Here is a 17,620-nt window from a genome sequence, read left to right on the forward strand (position 1 = left end):
AAAAACTTCCACAGCCAGAAAGAAATGAATAATTCACATTCTGATCAGATGTCCAGCACCAGACAAATGATAACTTTGCTGCTAACTGCAGATAAGTTATCGTTTATGTGGTGCTGCACAGCTGAAAAGAACGGATGTGATTACCTGGATTCTTGGAGTCACTGGCATGGAAATTTTTGAGGAAATGTTGTGCAAGGTAAGATGAAAAAACACAGTTCCAAACAAAAAATACGACTCTAAAAGACATCTGTAAAATGAAGGTTCAGTACCTTTGAACACATGAGCTTATGAATAATAACCCAGAGGTTTTATTTATTTATTTATTTATTCATTCATTCATTTGATGTTTGAAAATCGGGAATGTCTGACTGAGCATAAGCCCTTTTCAATGGAGGCCCTGGGAGAAAAGCTCCAATACAGTAAACATTAAAATATACAAGTAATTAAACTAGTAGGGACTAAACAAGCATTAATAAAACAATCCTTAGTCTAAATAACATAGACAGGTATATTATACAGACTGACAGTGTAATCATAAATAAAACTGATAATTTAGTAGATAGTAACAGGAGAAGATAAGAACAGGGAGAAGCGAAAGAAATTTAAAAGACGATGAATATAAGAAAGGAAGAAAACAAGTTCAGTAATGTAGAAATTAGAAAAGGGAAACACGCATAGTGATGTAAAAAGTAAGAAAATGGATTCAAGGCAGTAGAGCGGTATAGAGCAAATTATTATAGACTACAGTAAGGATATGTAAATGATAACAGAGGAAAGATATAACTTATGTTGGGTATTTTAAGAGAAAGGTCCAGGAGTTTAGCCAGTAATGTCTGAGAGCTTTTTTCAGTCTGTAAGTAGTAATAACAGCAGATAGATTTGTTCATACAAGCTTTATTGTGAATGTATATCATCTATGTACATATTTAATATGATGTGCAAACAGCATGAGAATAAAACATTCTATTAAGTATATCTTGAAATACTACTAAAGTACTAAATACAATTTATATTTGTATAAACACATATTACAAATTACAATATATTTGTATTGCTATGAAGAATAGTATACAAACTCATTCGTAATATTAAAGCTTCAGCAAACGGAACAATAAAGACTCCCAGAAAATCTAATGTCAGATTTGATTTTCTTGTTTGCTGTATGTTGCATTCTTTCTTTGAAGGCCAGCTTCTTCACATGGTTCATTTCAGATCATGGAACAACAGTAACCTGCGTCAACCTATAGTCTGCAAAAAAGATGGTTTCAGTCATGAAGATAAATAGATTTTAATTCAGGACAATATTCATCATTTTTACATTTGAAGATTACTTTGATGTCACATTAGTAAACTCTAGTTCTGGCCAAGCAGCAACTGTGCTGTTATGTAGTATGAAAATCTGGTTTGATATAGATAAATTGTTAACTTCACATATCATAAATCATTAGTTGTTAACTTCACGAATCATAAATCATTACTGTATTATATGATGTAAGGCTGGCAACCTGGTTTTATTAAAAGTTCACCTGGTATATAGTGTTAGGCTGTTTGGAATTTTTGTTCCTATTTACAAATTTTCAATGTGCTAAATTTGATTGTGTACATTTACTTCATTATGATCCATTTCAATGAATCCTGCTTAGTCGAGATAAATAGACAAAACTGACCCAGCTCTACACATATTACTTATTCCCAAAAGGTTTGGTGATGTTAGTGTTTGTTGTAATAGTGCAGGGGAAGGGATAAAAAAACATGTATTATTGGTGGGTGACCAAAGCTCAACCAAATAAGAATTTATATCAGTCTGGGCTCATAACATTTATTTGTTACCAGTGGTCTCAAACCAAAATGGCACAAGGCCAGATGAAGAGAAGTCCACGAGACGAAGAATCAGAGTAATGACAATAATATAACTTTGATTTTGAAAAGCTGTCAAAAGTAAAAGTTAAAAATTCTGTGCCTCAGCTTGTGCTCATTCAAGATGCCTATTCATTAATTGCTTATATAAAGAAGGCTGTCTAATTCAAACTTGGTAAGATGTTTAAGTGACTAAATATCTAATTAATTTTAAAATTAAGCCGAACTGTTCATACACAGAACAGAATAATCTTAAAACAGAGTCAGTCAGGATTTATAGTACTTTAATATGTTGAACCTGTTGAAATTGTGCCACTTACCTTAAGATGACATAGCATGGACAGTCATAAGTACATTGAATATTATGCTCTTAAGGAATATTATTCGCAGCCCCAACACAGAGAGTGACAGAAAATTTAACTTTTCATCTGTAAACAGAAAACAAAATAAATAAAATTAAACAAAAATTACTTTCATTGTGCTCTTGGTATGTATTCACAGAGACTTAACTTAGAATATCACAGTTAAAGAAAATGATATTTATTGTGACTACTCATTCTGGTGGTGTGTTAACTTGACAGATTAGTTTGAAAACAGCTTTGCATCAACATAGCTAATCACCCCTTTAATGACTGAATTAAATAAATATCAGCACATTGTTTGCAAACTCACTTTACAAAATCTAAAGCTACAATGCTTTTGTACCACAATACTGATAGTAAATGTTTCTGCATACACACTGAGCATATGATTAGAGCACACACAGTTTATTTTCTCAGCCTTTTACAATCCACGCAGGTAGAATCTTTGAACATTATTTCAGTCTGATCTTCAATGTAAAGTCAAAAGTCACACCTACAGTACTATAACTGGAAATAGTCAAGCTGAATATAAATAATATGGGTCAGAATTATGCTTCATGTACCAGCAGTCTCTGCATGATGGGGCCCATAAAACATTATATTTAATACACATTGATGCCTGAATTGCATGAAGCTATGAACTACAAAAAAGTGAGCCTTTGATACTATTTCTTGTAGTAGATATTTGCAATGTACCAATATTTTTTGCTGACTGCTTCACTTTCAGATGTGCATAAAAAATAAAACAGCACAATTTGCAATGCAATAAAACATAACAGTGTTCTTTACCTAAGAGGTGAGCGATAACTGATGCAGTTATTCAACTCACAGATGTGGAGAGGGAAACGAGATGCATTAATTCCCTCTTAAAAAATGCAGTTGCTAAAATTTAAATTGTACCAATACTTCAATGACGTCAAAATGAACACTGTATAATATAAATGTGATTTGAACATAAAATGGAATCATTATTCCTTCATTGTCTGATACTCACTTTGTTTTACTCACATGTAATGGGGCAATTAAAGCCTATCCCAAAAGCAATAGGTATAATTCAAAGGAATCATTTACAGATGATACATCCATTTCAGAAGGTATGCACCCCCATCTCTGGGCAGTTAGAGGATTAGCATTTCACTTATTAACTATGTGTTTGTGATAAGAAAGGCAACAGTAATCTCCAGCTAACCGGTACACACATAGACACAGATATAACATAGATACAACATAAGAAAGGCACCCCACCTGAGAAGCAAACTGGAGAATTAAGCACTGTGCGAAAGCAGTGCTCACTGGTGTAGGTTCATAGGCATATACTAGGCTAAAGCCCAGCCATGCAACCCAAATGTGACCCACAAATTGGATTTATAGGGGGTGATTTACTGACTGCTTCTGTCCATCAGAGACATAGGAGCCAGACCAAGAGTGAATTTCTGATTACCCATCTATAGATCTAAGTTGTGCTTAAATAGGGATAGTGAGGAACTCTGCTTCACATGGATGGGGAGCCTGCACTAGAGAATATAATTTCTCTGAGAAACATATCTGTTTTCCAATATATCGCATTTATGTTGCAAGCAAAATTTAGGTATTTTAATCTAGAAATTCTGATGCTGTTTGTTTTATGGATGTGCAAAAGTGTCATCAAAACAGGGTCCATGGATGCCCTGTATGCCAGTCAAAGATAATCTCTTAGAAGTCTATATGATACCAAGTAAAGAGGCAGCACTTTGAGGCAATCGGCATAGTACACTGTGTTTACTCTATGTATTCTTTCTGTAAGGAACCTTTGTGGACATTCCAGTTGCTGCATGTGTTTGGTCAGTTAAATACTGAAAAGGGCATTATACTCTATTATGGACCCGATGAGGGCCAAGTACAGTGGTATGATGATATTTCTGGACCTAGATGCCATGTCCTTGCTTATAAGTTGAGCAACATAGAAGGATTTTCTTACTACTTTGGACACGGTTGAAGGCTAGGTTGCTATCTACATGCGTTCCCAGATCATTGACTAGTAAATCAAATTTTAAGGGTGTTTTATTGTTGATGTAGTTAGTCGGGTGGTAGACTTCCCAAAAGGTACTTTAATACATTTCTTGGTATTGAGTTCTAAGCCATGACTTTGGCACCGAGCATTTGTCTGTATTAGACCTTACTGAAGGCTGTTCTTAGCTTGGGGGGATACAATGACTGCTCTCAGTTTGCAGGCATCTGCAAACTTGGTTAGCTAGAGGCCTTTGACATTGGCTTTGATATCTGAGAACTAGATGCCAAAGAGGAACGGGTCCAATACAGAGCCTTGAGGGACTCCACTGGTGACCGGCCTCATTGTGAAGGTGGCCTCACTTATTCTATCCTCCTGGGCCCCATCAGTGAGCTATCCGGCATGCTATAAAAGGGTTTATACCTTGTTCTGCAAGATTGTTGACAATGCCCAAGAGTGGTATTATATTAAATGCCTTAGACAGATCTAGGTAGGCAGTATGCACAGTTTCCCCCACACATTGCCTTAATAACCTGTACTAAGAAGTCCACCATATTTAGGAAGCAAGAAGTTCCTTTGACAAAGCCAAACTGGGATGGATCCAGTGTCTGGAGGTCTCCTATGTCCTTGTTGATAATTTCCATGATAATTCTTTTCATGCCTTTGCAAATAAGACTAGTCAGACTAATGGGTCTGTAGTTTCCAGGATCTGTTGAAGGGGGCTGACAGTCACAGTCCTCCAGTCACGTTACTCAAATCCTATTTTAAGACTATAGTTAAATAATGACTCCAGGGGTCAGGATCACTTTTATTTTAGACTATTCAGGAGGCATCCTGGGATGTTATCAGGGGCCAGTGAGGCCATGTTCTTAGCTTTAGTGAGTGGAGTTAGTACATGCTCCCTAGTTATAGTTGGAGGGGTTATGTTTGAGGGTATTATTGAGTAGGTGGTTGGGGCTGGGCTGGGTGGTAAAGCTGGAACTGAATTCATCCATTAACAGGTTCACTATATCCTCAGGCTTGGTGAATATGGCACCATTAACCACCTGTTCAGCACATTGCTGTGTGTTTCCCTTGAAATTCTGACATAGCTGTAGAAGGCCTTATTCTTTACTTACACATGGAAGGATATATTATCCTCAAAGTTGGCTTTGCGTGACCTAATTAGCCCTCTTAGTTGCCTATCTACTTTGATGAGACAGTTTTTATCTTTATTGAAATTACCCTTCCTGATTTTTGCCATATTTTTTTCCTTTTGTTGTATAGCCTAATTAATTTGGGATGCCACCAGGGTGGTTTGTTTCTGGGGCTATGTCTGGGCTTACTTTTGATAGGTAAAGTAGCCTGTATTCAGCCATTGACATGGTTGTACACAGTTTCTGAGAGCAATTCAGCATAGGCTGTTGTGTTTGGAAGTGCACTTAATTTTGAGAAACCATCACTTAATAACTGGTAACTTGCCTTGGAATAGTTCCTAACTGTTACTATTTTTCAAGGGATTATGTTCTCCCATATTTGTGAGCACAAGGTGCAGTATGTTGGAGCCTCTAGTGGGAGGTTTCACTATTTGGTCAAGGTTGTTTGTATTTATGAAGTCTAGAAATCCCTGTGCCTATAGATTTAAAGCTGTGTGTAGGATTCCCAATCTATAGAGGGGTGATTGAAGTCTCCAATGAGCAGGGTGTTAAGTTGGATGGTAAATGTCTCCAGTGGGTCCAGGTATGCATTATGAGCTTCTTGGGATATGGAGGGTGACCTATAGCTGGCTAGGATAGGGTACAGGATTTTGTCTATGGTAATCTGCAAATGGGGAAGGAACTTCAGCACCTCGTCCTGTTTGAACTTCCTAGAGGTAAGCTTGTCATTGATGTATATTGAGATACCTTCACCTTTAGCCCTTGTCTGTGCAGCTGCTGGTCTAAACATCTGGAAGGCACTGAAACCTTGTGTGCCAGGGTACTGTCTGACAGTTTAAACCATGTTTCAGTAACTGCACAGATGCCTATGTTCTTGAGTGTGAGGAGGGCTTGGTGGGAGTGTATTTTTTTTAATTTAGGCTTCTGGCATTGATGAGTAATACCTTGAGGTTCTGTGGAGTTGATTTTCCTATGTCAGCAGCTTTGTCAATTTGGCAATCCTAAAAAGGACACTAAGGGGGTGGACAAAGTCTTAGCCTGTATTTTAAAAGCTAGAGGGGACAGGTGCAGACTATCCTTGGCAAAGCAATGTGGTCTGTTGACCATGTCTTCCCAAGCTGACAAATATTTGGTCCTCCTAGAATGACACCAGAAAGACAGCCAGTTGTTGAAATCGATCATTGTTTGCCCAGATTATGGCATCATCCTCAGTGATGGTAATATGCTGCTCAATGCATTGTGACATCATCCTCAGTGATGTAATATGCTGCTCAATGCATTGTGACATCATCCTCAGTGATGTAATATGCTGATCAGTGCCAGGCTTATACCAGACTGAGACACATAGTCTAAAAGCTCCATAATGTCTCTCTTCATATATTCCAGGGAGGTACATCTCAGGTCACTTATACCTACATGGACTATGATGGAATCATACTGGTACCTGTGGCATAATGACTTTAGTGAATGCACGATTTGGTGGATCCTGGCTTCAGATAAACACCTAACAGTTATCTTCTCCTTGTTCAGCCTGGTATATCTTACAATAGAGTCCCTATGATGAAAGTCCTCGCTCGACTTGGTGGCTTAGTGTTGGGGCTCCACTGAGAGTGATAGCATGTGTGGTGTTAGGTGTTGTTATTTCTGAGTATCTTTGGTTTGCTAAGGCATATCTTTGACAGCAAGGGGCAGTCTAGGTGATCTTCTTGTTTAAGAAGATTGCTTTTACGTTCCTCAGTATACGTTAGTCTATGTGTGTGTGTTTGTACTATGTGGGGTGGGTGTTTTTGTGTGGTTTTGACAACCTGATATGCATTTATATGGAAGAATTTAGCCTTCAATGTCATTGTGTAATTATGCCTGTCACATACTGTCTGATTCTTTAAGGATTAAGTACAGAGAAGTTGGAAAATTGCATATCCATAATGTCCAGTCCTTTCATTTTTGAGTTACAGAGGGGTAGTGCATTGTGATTAGAAGACTATTAAGGGTGCTTTGTTTGTGCAGGTTAATAAGGGTGCTTAATCGAGGCAGATTAAGCTAAACATTACTAAATTCTAATAACGTAAATGTTTGCACAATACTGAATTCTACTAATCTGTATGCATTGTCACTTGAGGCCTAGCTAGCTGCCCTAAGCTTGTTGCTGCACAAGGTATTTGCACTATATTGCTTCTTTACAAGTTACAGTTTTATGGATTGTTCTACAGAGCAAATTTGCTTTCTAGGTGTTTATTTCTATACAGGACACTGCTAACCCATGTATACATGCAAAATTTATAGCAACACAGAAAAAAAAAAGGAAACTAAATAATGAGCCCTCTGGATGATAAAATGACTACACTATGAGTCATTTTGTGTATTTCCCAATTCGGTTAGACCAGATCAACACCTACCTTCACAGGATGAATAAACATGGTTCCCTTGATGTAAAAACACAGTAGAAAAGACCCAAAAGTCCAGTGCTAACATAAACCACTTAAACAACTAGCTGGAATATCCTTGCTTAATATTTCAAAACAGTAACACTGAGAGAAAGAGCATTGTTTTAGACAAAAATTCAGTGAAATGCACACATAAAAGCAGGAAACAAACATGATCACTGAAAATAGCAGTCAAAGAAAATCACACTATCTAATTTCTTGTAATTTAAAAGTGACTAAGAATATAACATTAAACATAATTAAAATATGCTTGAAAAAATCAGCCACTGTTATTTGTAGTCATTTTGTGGCATATTAATCAGAAGACACAATGAATGATGTTAAATTTAAATACGGTGTTACATGGCTCAGGGTACTACCATTTCCTTTTTTCATAGGACAATACTGAAAATAGCTCTTAACTTTCCATTTCAAAAATGCGGAACATTGCCTCTCACAATGGGGAACAAATGGATAAAATGTGGAACATTTAACACTTGTGGCCAGGAAGCTCACAGCAAGGCTTAAATGTATTTCTTTATACTTTTAAATGTTATTCTAATGAATTAACATGATTTAGTGTTATATACCATGGATATTAGTTAAACAATTATTAACGTTGAATGTGAAATGGACCCCATCAATGTGAGGAACATGGGCTTTTTAAGGCTCAAAATGAGAAACATTCCTTATAATGAGTTACACTTGAGAGGTACAGCAGTCATCAGCTCTCATACTATAGAAAACCCCGAGTCTCCCCTAGATACCAACTAAAATGATCAAGTGTACAGAAATGGAAACTAGGTCTTGATTCAGTTCTACTAATATGTATGGTTTTATTAACTAATTTGTATATTGTCTTTTCTATATGATCAGCAAATGAGATTGTCTGAAGGTGATTTTGCTGGCCATAGGACAACAAAATATTTTGTGGCCAAAGTACAAATGTATTAAAGTGAAACAGGTAAAATGGGTGTGGGTGCTTGGAGTACTAATTTGGTTACTTTCAAATGATCTACATTTTATTGTTCATATATCATTTAAATTATGTACCTCTATTATTATGAACAGGGACATTAACATAAAATGAAAGGGTGTAGTGTTATACAAACTTGTTTTAAAACTTCACTTCTTTTATGTGAAATGAACATAGTTAAGGAAATATTAATGGTATATTTAATTTAATTGTAAAGTAAAACTTAAAAAAATAATCGTATCTACCTGTTTCAAATACGTCCAGGTTCACACAAGTATTTTCTTCATCTGAAAATAAAATACATTATTTAGTGAGTTTTCAGTTAGAGCTCTTTTATTTACTACAGTGTATTGCATTTTCCTAGTATTTAGATTTTCATTTACTTCAAAACTCCATTTTACTTCTAGTCATTTAATGCTTCTCATTTTGTGTTTAGTAATTTAAGAATTATATTTTGACTGTGTTCTGAGTAAAATGTCATGAGACAAGACTTACTGTTAGTAGTTTTTCTGCAGATTTCTGCTGCTGAAGGAAGAGGTGTTTACTGAGATTTCATTATGACAAAGTCGGGGACAACACCTTAGTATTGGGTGATACCCCTAACACTGCCCCTTCCCCCAGCCTTAAGCCTACACATTACTTTAATATAAACCTTCCCAGAACACTGCCACTACACAGGACTCACTTAGACACACAAACATGCATTAACACATACTAACAACCCTATGTCTATCCCCTTTACCAAACCTAACCCTAAAATACATAAGCCTGTTCACAAACATGCAGCACCTACTCCTAACGTACCCCCAACCCTAACTCTGACTCACTAACTCATGCAGAAACACTCTAACCCCCATCAACCCCACTCACCTGTCTTGACAAAACTCACCATCAACATTTGGACCACTCGACTGTCCCTGCTACCGACATAAAATACCGTGTCTGCATTTGTCATCCAAACCAACATTCAGCAATATAAATATGTGTGTGTGCGTGTGTGTATGCATGTGTGTAGCTTTATGACATTCCATCAAAAACTAATTATCAGATATCTCATGTTCAAAATTAAACACATAAACAAATATATATACATATATATGTGTGTGTGTTCCTCCCACCCCGTGATAATTATATATACCAGCTTCAAGATTGCACTATAGTGGGGATATGGCACATTTTCAACACTCTGCTGTTATGCAAATTCACTCAAAAAAACCAGCACAGCTTGGTCAGCTGATTTTCGATAAGCTGTACTGACTTTTTCACTATTTGATGTAAAACACTTTGACAAAAATGTAGGAATCCCATATACATATATGGATCTCCTTCAGATTATCACATTTTAAAACTTCAAAATGCGTATGGCTGAGACCATATGATCGAAGTTTTGAAACTTTGACAGTAAAATAAAAAAATAAAAATAAAATAAAAAAAAATATTTTTTACTTTTTGCAGCAGGGCAAGCCCTCCTGCAGCCCCCACACCCTTTGCTAATTAAATATACCAACTCCGCACTACAAGGAAAATGATAACTTTTCCTGTTCCGCCATGTACAGAGATCTCCATTCAAAATGTTCAAAGTTTCAAAACTTCATTCATATGGTCTCAGCCATATGCATTTCAAAGTTTTGAAACTTCTGAAGGGGACCAACATATCTATCTAGCTATCTATCTGTCTGTCTATCTATCTATCTATATATGTGTGTGTGTGTGTGTGTGTGTGTGTATGTATGTATCAACTCCAAGGATATACAAGCATAAAGCAGGGCAATATCTGCCAACAGAAAAGAATCACTTCAGGTGCACACATAGAAACTGCAGTAGCAGTGAATTCTGGGAAGTTCAGGTTTTCCAAACTATGCTCACTGAATTGGTTCATCATGCAGCTGTCACTCAGCTAGTAGTAGAACAACTATACGTGGTACAGCTGTTAATACAGTACAAGAAAAAAACATGAATTGTCATTAACAACTGTCAATCTAGTGTGTGCAAAAAATAATGTACATGGGGATATTTTAGCTCCAAAAACTAAGACAGTGGTACTAATAATAAATTGGTATGAGGTCATATGTATGAACTGTGATAACCACTTTGTGACTGTCACTGAGTATGAAAGTACTCATTTCAAATAAGGACACTGCAGTGGAAATGACCATTTTCCCAAAGTGCAGCAATCTTGTAGTTGATTAAATTGGCAGGTTGTTGGAGCAAATCCCTCTGCATGTGTGGTGTGCACTCTTTACCTCTCACATAGACAAAAATGTGAAAATTCAATTTGAATTATTTTTTTTTATTTGAAGGGATTTTGGTATTTTGCTAATCATGATAAAAACATGAAGCTCTAAGGTAAAATAAAAGGGATAATATATGAGTGATGAATGAAGGCACATATAGAGTACGTAGGATAACAAAAACATAAGTGACATTGAATAAAATACAAAGAATGTAGAATGTTAAGAATACAAAAATACATAAACTAGTAAAGTGAGTGCATTCCATTATGTGATAAGTAAGTTTATTTGATATTTAAGTGCAACTCTTGCTTCAGTAAGGAGATACTGGGGCAAAGTTATATTCATTATCCAGACTATATGTAGTCCATATATTTAACTTGTTTTCTTTTCAAATTTTGACATAATATTTTTATTTGTATAAGAAAAACAACAGCAAATGCAATATATATGAGTTTATGTCTAAATCAAAAGGAATCCAAAAGACCATTGTAAGTGAAACCTCTTCATTTTGTAACTAGTTGGAAGTTGAAAAACTTTTAAACTAATCTTTATGTGTACATTCAGATCAACAAAGCCAAACCCAGTTGCTGTGCCCAAGACTAAAAAAAAAAAGTCATGGGCAATCATACCTCTCAACTGTACAGATTTATGCAGAATGTCCAGATTTTTGCCTCATATTTTTGTCCATTTTTCATAAAAGTGTGGTTTTCTGACAAATTAGTGGGAAATCAAAGAATGAAGTTAGAAAATAATGACAGATATTTGAGTCACAGACTTAATACCCATTACAAAAATCCATGTAATGCAAAACCTGTTACTCTATCAACTTTCTAAGTTTGTAAGTGCAATATTTAAAAATTGTACCTATGTTTGTACTTTTAACCCCCTTTTATTTATAGCTTTGTCCAGATTTCTTAGTCCAAGAAGATGAGAGGTATGATGGGGATTTTTAAGCCTTGTAGCTGAAATACTGTATGTCCTTGAGAAGTCATTTGCGTGTAACCCATGGGCCATAATTATAGGATGTTTAAGGAATCACACAGTAAAAACTCTAGCTTGACTGTGTTTTTCTTCTAGTCTTTATTGAATGGTTTGTGTGTGTGAACTTTTTACACTTTGGTTTGGATGTTATTTGAAATATTTTGTGAGCACCTTAATGTTTATGGCATCAGATGGGTTTAAAGCCCTGTGTTTCTATGGTACAGCCAATCTACTTATGCTGTTCTGGACACGCATGTTGTAGAGATAGTTAGTATTGACTTTGTTGGCCTGAATGTACCCATTAAAAACTTAGAAAGTAAAAAGTCATGGGCATTCAGAAGCCATGCAGCTGAAGCACTGTAATTCCTTAAGGGGTCATTTGCATTCGTTAAATGTACTTCAGTTATAGGAGATTTAAGGTATCAAGACTGGCTTTTTCTCTAAGTTATACATTGCAGGAACCATTACAAAAATTAAAACACTGTACATAAATCTAGATATTAAGCAGACTTTTGTGTTAGGTAGCTAGTATAAATCTATCGCTGTTGTAAACATTTACTGTATAATATTCTGATTATATTTCAGTAGATTCTTAACTACTGGTTCTAGTATACACTGTATGCTATTGTTGCATACTAGCAGCGTGTAATAAGAACTGTTATGCATAATCTAACATAAACAATGTTCTCTCATTCTATATTATTTGTAACTCCCAGGCTATGGCTTAAATGGCTCCTTTAGGATCTTTCCCTACCACGTTAACAAATATCTATCAGTAAAGCAATCAATACATTAAAAAACTGCTGATCAACAAAATGGCTTTATTCATCAATTTTATTGTCAGTCCAGTGTGGTCAAATTTTGTGTCATGGTGATCAGTAACAGCTATTGGACCCTTTAGATGCAGTGAATCTGGATTTCCAGCAGGGCATAGTCCACAATACTATGCATGAAGTTAGCATGAAAGTTAATGTGAATGGATATGACCTAACAGAGTGAAGTACATAGGAATCTGTCTGCCTTTCAAGAAAAAGGGAGTTGCAGATGCCAGTCACCAAGAGAAAGTCAGTAAAATATGAAAGTCAGTAAGCAGTTGCAAGCAATATGTTTCAGTTCTGTGATTGTCATATTTGTATATATTTCTTTCAGGTATCACATCCCTTGGTATTGGAAGGTTATCATGCTAAATACATCATGACCAGCGCAATGGTCCGAGGTGAAAGGGCAAAGCTCCATATAGCTCTACAGTGGCTTAGATGGTGAGTAGGCAAATTACATTTTATGAATTAATATAATAAAAAGTGCAATATTATATGTCTTTAGTAGTGGAAGTTATGAAAAAAAATGGACAGCTATCATGGATGATCTTCAACAAGACAGAGGAGGAAATGGATCCAGGAACATTGTAGTCCAACGTAAGCTGCAATAGATAATGCATGCTCAAAGGGTGATGGCTGAGACAGACACAAGGCAAGGGTGTAAATCACAGGGAATGAAATCTAGATGTGCTGAGACCATCTTTCCATTTTACAGAGCACTGATGAACCCACATCTAAAGCACACGATTCAGTTCTGGAGAACATGCTGAGGAAAGGGAAATAAGCAAATAGGAGGTGTGTAAACTGGGTCACTAAAACAGGAGTATGAGCTGAGGGCTGTAGCTTTGTTTTTTCAAACTTTTTTTTTTTTTTTTTTTGAAAACCCATTTATTTATAACAGGAAAATTAATAACACATTTATTTTATAACTTCTTATACATGGTTTCACATTCAAAAGTTAAAAAAATGCTTGCACATTGATGTTAAAAGATGCAGAAACTATTACATTATCCTTTAGAAATGTCTCAGTGGAAAAATATTTTGAACATTTTTATTTTTAATACGTACCTGGCAAATCAGGTAAGTCTGGCAAATTTTCATCCTCCACAGAAACTGTTATTCCTTTATGGGTTGCATTGCAAGAAAAATGCTTTTCTCTTTGATTCAGGTATCCAACAACCCCATAGCTCCTATCCTGAATAAGAACTGAAGCATCGCTTTCATTTAAATGGTGTTCATTAATTGATACATGGATTTCTCTTGGTGAGAAATCAGTGACGAGGCACACCGGTGAAACTTTGCTTCTGTTCTCCTTCTTTGGTCTAAGAACGTAGAGTGATGGTGATCTGTCTGGAATAGCTGTGTGTGAAAAAGAAATATAATTTAAATAAAGTGCACCTGTAAATGATCTGTATTAGATAGTCTTGTGTAAGATCTCTAAATCATATTTTGTTATATCTAATATTACAAATATTGTGAAATGCGTATGCAGAAAACAAGATGGCGCACAGATGAAGTATCTGTCTGTCTGACTGCCTGCATATATGTTGAAGTATGGGTGTTGTATGCATGTATGCATACCTGTTTTTATCTTTGTCTCCCTGCATACATTGGCTCCAGCTTTCACCTGGTCAAAGGATTTTCAGGTGTGTGAAGTGTTCAGATGCCCTCCTTGTCAAGTGCAGGAATAGCCAAAGTATGCAATGTTGAATGTTAGGTATGTGGGAGTGGAGAGTAATGATGAAAACTTCCTTTGTAATAAAAGTCTGGCATTATGGTTAAGAGAGTGAGTGTGTGTGTGTGTGTGTGTGTGTGTGTGTGTGTGTGTGTGTGTGTGTGTGTGTGTGTGTGTGTGTGTGTGTGTGTATGTACACAAGTGTTTGTGGATTAGTGTTAGAATAAGGGCTAGGGAGGGTGATACATGTGTTTGCGTACTTGAGTAGTGAAGTATATGTTTATGTGTGTGTGTTGTTTAGTGGCATTATTAGGGAAACGGTATTAGTACCCTAATATGTATGATATGGGGTTAGGGACAGAGGAAGGGTTAAGGTTAGAGCACATGGCTGGGCATGGAAAGCCTATCATGTTATAATACAATGACATAAAGTTTCAGGGCCTAAATCTGTTAAGATAAGGTAAACCTTTAACATCTGCTATATACTTAATTGCCTGTTGTATTTGTTTTAACATTTCTTAACTAAATATTTAAAAGACTAAGTGTGGTACAGTGTTGTAAAAATCAACCTTCAGCTGTAGAAAACCAATGAGAAGATCAGCATATAAACAAGGCTGTTTAAGTGTTACAGTAATTTGTGTTGAACAAATGCAGTTTTCCAGGGACATCTGCATGCATTGCTTTGTTCTGACTTATTTCTGTCTATGTAATCATGTGAAAGCAACATTACTTCTGAAGTGCAAGAACTCAAGTCCTTAAATATTAAATATTTTTCTATCATTAATACAGATCTAGATTATGTGGTTAGTCATACTGGATTCGTTAATCATTGTAATCCTAAAGTCCCAGCAAGGATCACCTTAGTTCATATGAGCCAATCAACCCATTCCCAGAAAAATCTCTGACGACTTTTTTTAGCTTAATGAGACATCATCTATTCTCAACTACTGTTATAAATATCCTGATTTCCAGTAATTATATCATTTGCCCTGAGGTATGCATGTTAATACAACATGATTATGCATATGTTTCTCTCCCTACGTTTATACATGCACACAAAAAAGCAAACAAATTGTCAATGTCAAAAAGAAAAAAAAAAAAAAATGTGACAGGCCAAACAATAATTGGTTAAGAAAAACAAAAACAGCAAAATTAAAAGTAATTGTGCTGGTCTACATTGTTTATTCCTTTACATAAATACTGATCATTGATGAATATTGCAGGCCATTCTGTACTGTACTGCTACCTTGAAAGTATAGGTGACAGCAAAATATAGTCACCTAATCCTATTGTTCATAAACCAATTAATAGACCATTTTGTGTGACTCACACTGTCAGTAACTTGGTTTACTTGCAGTATTGACACTAGAGTTTACACACACACACACACACACACACACACACACACACACACACACACACACACACACACACACACACACACACACACCCCAGATGCCATCTAAACTGTGAGTTGGAATAATTGCACTTCATAAAGGATAAAAAATGCAGAATGCTCTATTGTGCTCTGTGTTGTGTAGTACAAGTACTGATGTCTTTAAAGTTGAAATGACTAAATTTATGGGTTAAATCAATGCGTACTGTTAACTTTGCTGGTAGAGCAGTAATAGAATTATGGTAAATTAAATTTTTCCTGTATAAACTATCAAATCTGTTCCATGTTCTGCTCATTTTACTAATGTACATACCTCTCAGCCTCATAGCACAAGAAATCTGGACAAAGCCCAAAATTAATGTGGGGGCAAAGGACCAAAAACAGGGAAAAACTTTTAAGAATTGCTTGTATAAACTTAGAAAGTTGCTAGAATAAATCCATTTCACTCATTGTTTTAGTTTGTTGTTTGGGATATTTTTGCAGTGTCCCTAATGATAATGGACATCAGCTGGGTATAACAGCCCTGTGTTTCTAATGCTTAGTCAAACACTCTGCTTGTGCTGTGCTGATGAGGTCAGCTAGTGGGGTTTGGCTTTATTGGCCTGCAATTGTCCATTAAAATGATGAAACAAGTAAAGGGCATTCAGAATTGCCAATAAGCTGAAACACCTGATGTTCATAAGGATTATTTGCATATATCCCATGTGCCTCTGATACAAGAGGTTTGGGAGGTCACTCAGTGGAAGTTCTAGCTTTGCTGGAGTTTTCATTTTGTTTTTACTAACAATTATTTGGTGGTGGAATATTTAGGCCTCTGAAATATGAATTACCCTTTCTAAATAATTTCTTTACCATTCCTTATAATATCAATGCACACGGACAGAAATATGACAGTCTGATGCAGGATGCATATCCAGGTTTTTGCTGTGGGAACACAGTACCAGTTTGAAGGTATACACAGCGAGAGGTGTGGATCCCTGAATAGATCCAGTTTTAGTACATTTCATTATTTGCCTCAGCTGATACCAATCAACATGTACTTATGTGACTCTTAGTGTACACTAATTACTTGCTTTTCTAACTAAATACATGGTACACATGATACACATGTTTTATTATGCAAAATAACATATTTAAAATTACAGTGCACTGTTTTCACTGTTTAAAAGTCATCATCTCTTTCAGTCTCTTACTATATTAATTAGTTTCCTGCAAGAGATTGGTTTTGTAGACCTATACATTCTGATATCTCGATTATGGAACACCATCATGGTTACTGCTTTATATCCAATAACAAACCATCAGCAAATGATATTGGCTCCCATGTTTTGCTGTTTTGAAAACTATTGTAGAATCATTATTGTTAAATAAGTTGCTAAATCATCAGCAAATTTTTGTGAGTAAAAGAGAGCACATTGAAAAAACCTCCAAAAATATAAAGATATAGGGAATCTCCAAACTCTGGATTCCACACAGTTTGGTTTTGTGAAGGGTATATCATGCCTGCTCAACCTGGTTGACTTCTTTGAGTCAGTCACCAGAGCTTTGGATGTAGGCAAGGTGGTTCATACAGCTTACCTTGATCTGGCCAAGACCTTTGATACCATTCCCCACTCAGGAATCATAGAAAAACTCACTAAGCTAGGCATCAACCCCTATATCACTAGGTGGATTGCAAACTGGCTCACAGATAGAACCCACAGTGTGAAAGTAGCTGACTCCAAGTCAGACTGTCAACCAACCACGAGTGGAGTCCCACAGGGTTCGGTCCTAGG

The 17,620-nt window shown here is 36.1% G+C and overlaps 1 gene segment (V, D, J or C); it reads right to left on the minus strand.

Annotated features, from left to right (window-relative positions):
• Positions 1-902: 902 nt before the first annotated feature.
• Positions 903-17,620, minus strand: part of LOC122790941 — a 62,208-nt gene continuing 45,490 nt past the window's right edge. Inside the window, 4 exon segments of the C gene segment in view lie at positions 903-1,248; positions 2,178-2,285; positions 8,987-9,028; positions 13,843-14,133. Of these exon segments, the coding sequence occupies positions 2,179-2,285; positions 8,987-9,028; positions 13,843-14,133 (440 nt within the window).

Source organism: Protopterus annectens, chromosome 16.part0 (assembly GCF_019279795.1).
Source record: "Protopterus annectens isolate FY-2018-M chromosome 16.part0, PAN1.0, whole genome shotgun sequence".
NCBI classification, from domain to species: domain Eukaryota; kingdom Metazoa; phylum Chordata; order Ceratodontiformes; family Protopteridae; genus Protopterus; species Protopterus annectens.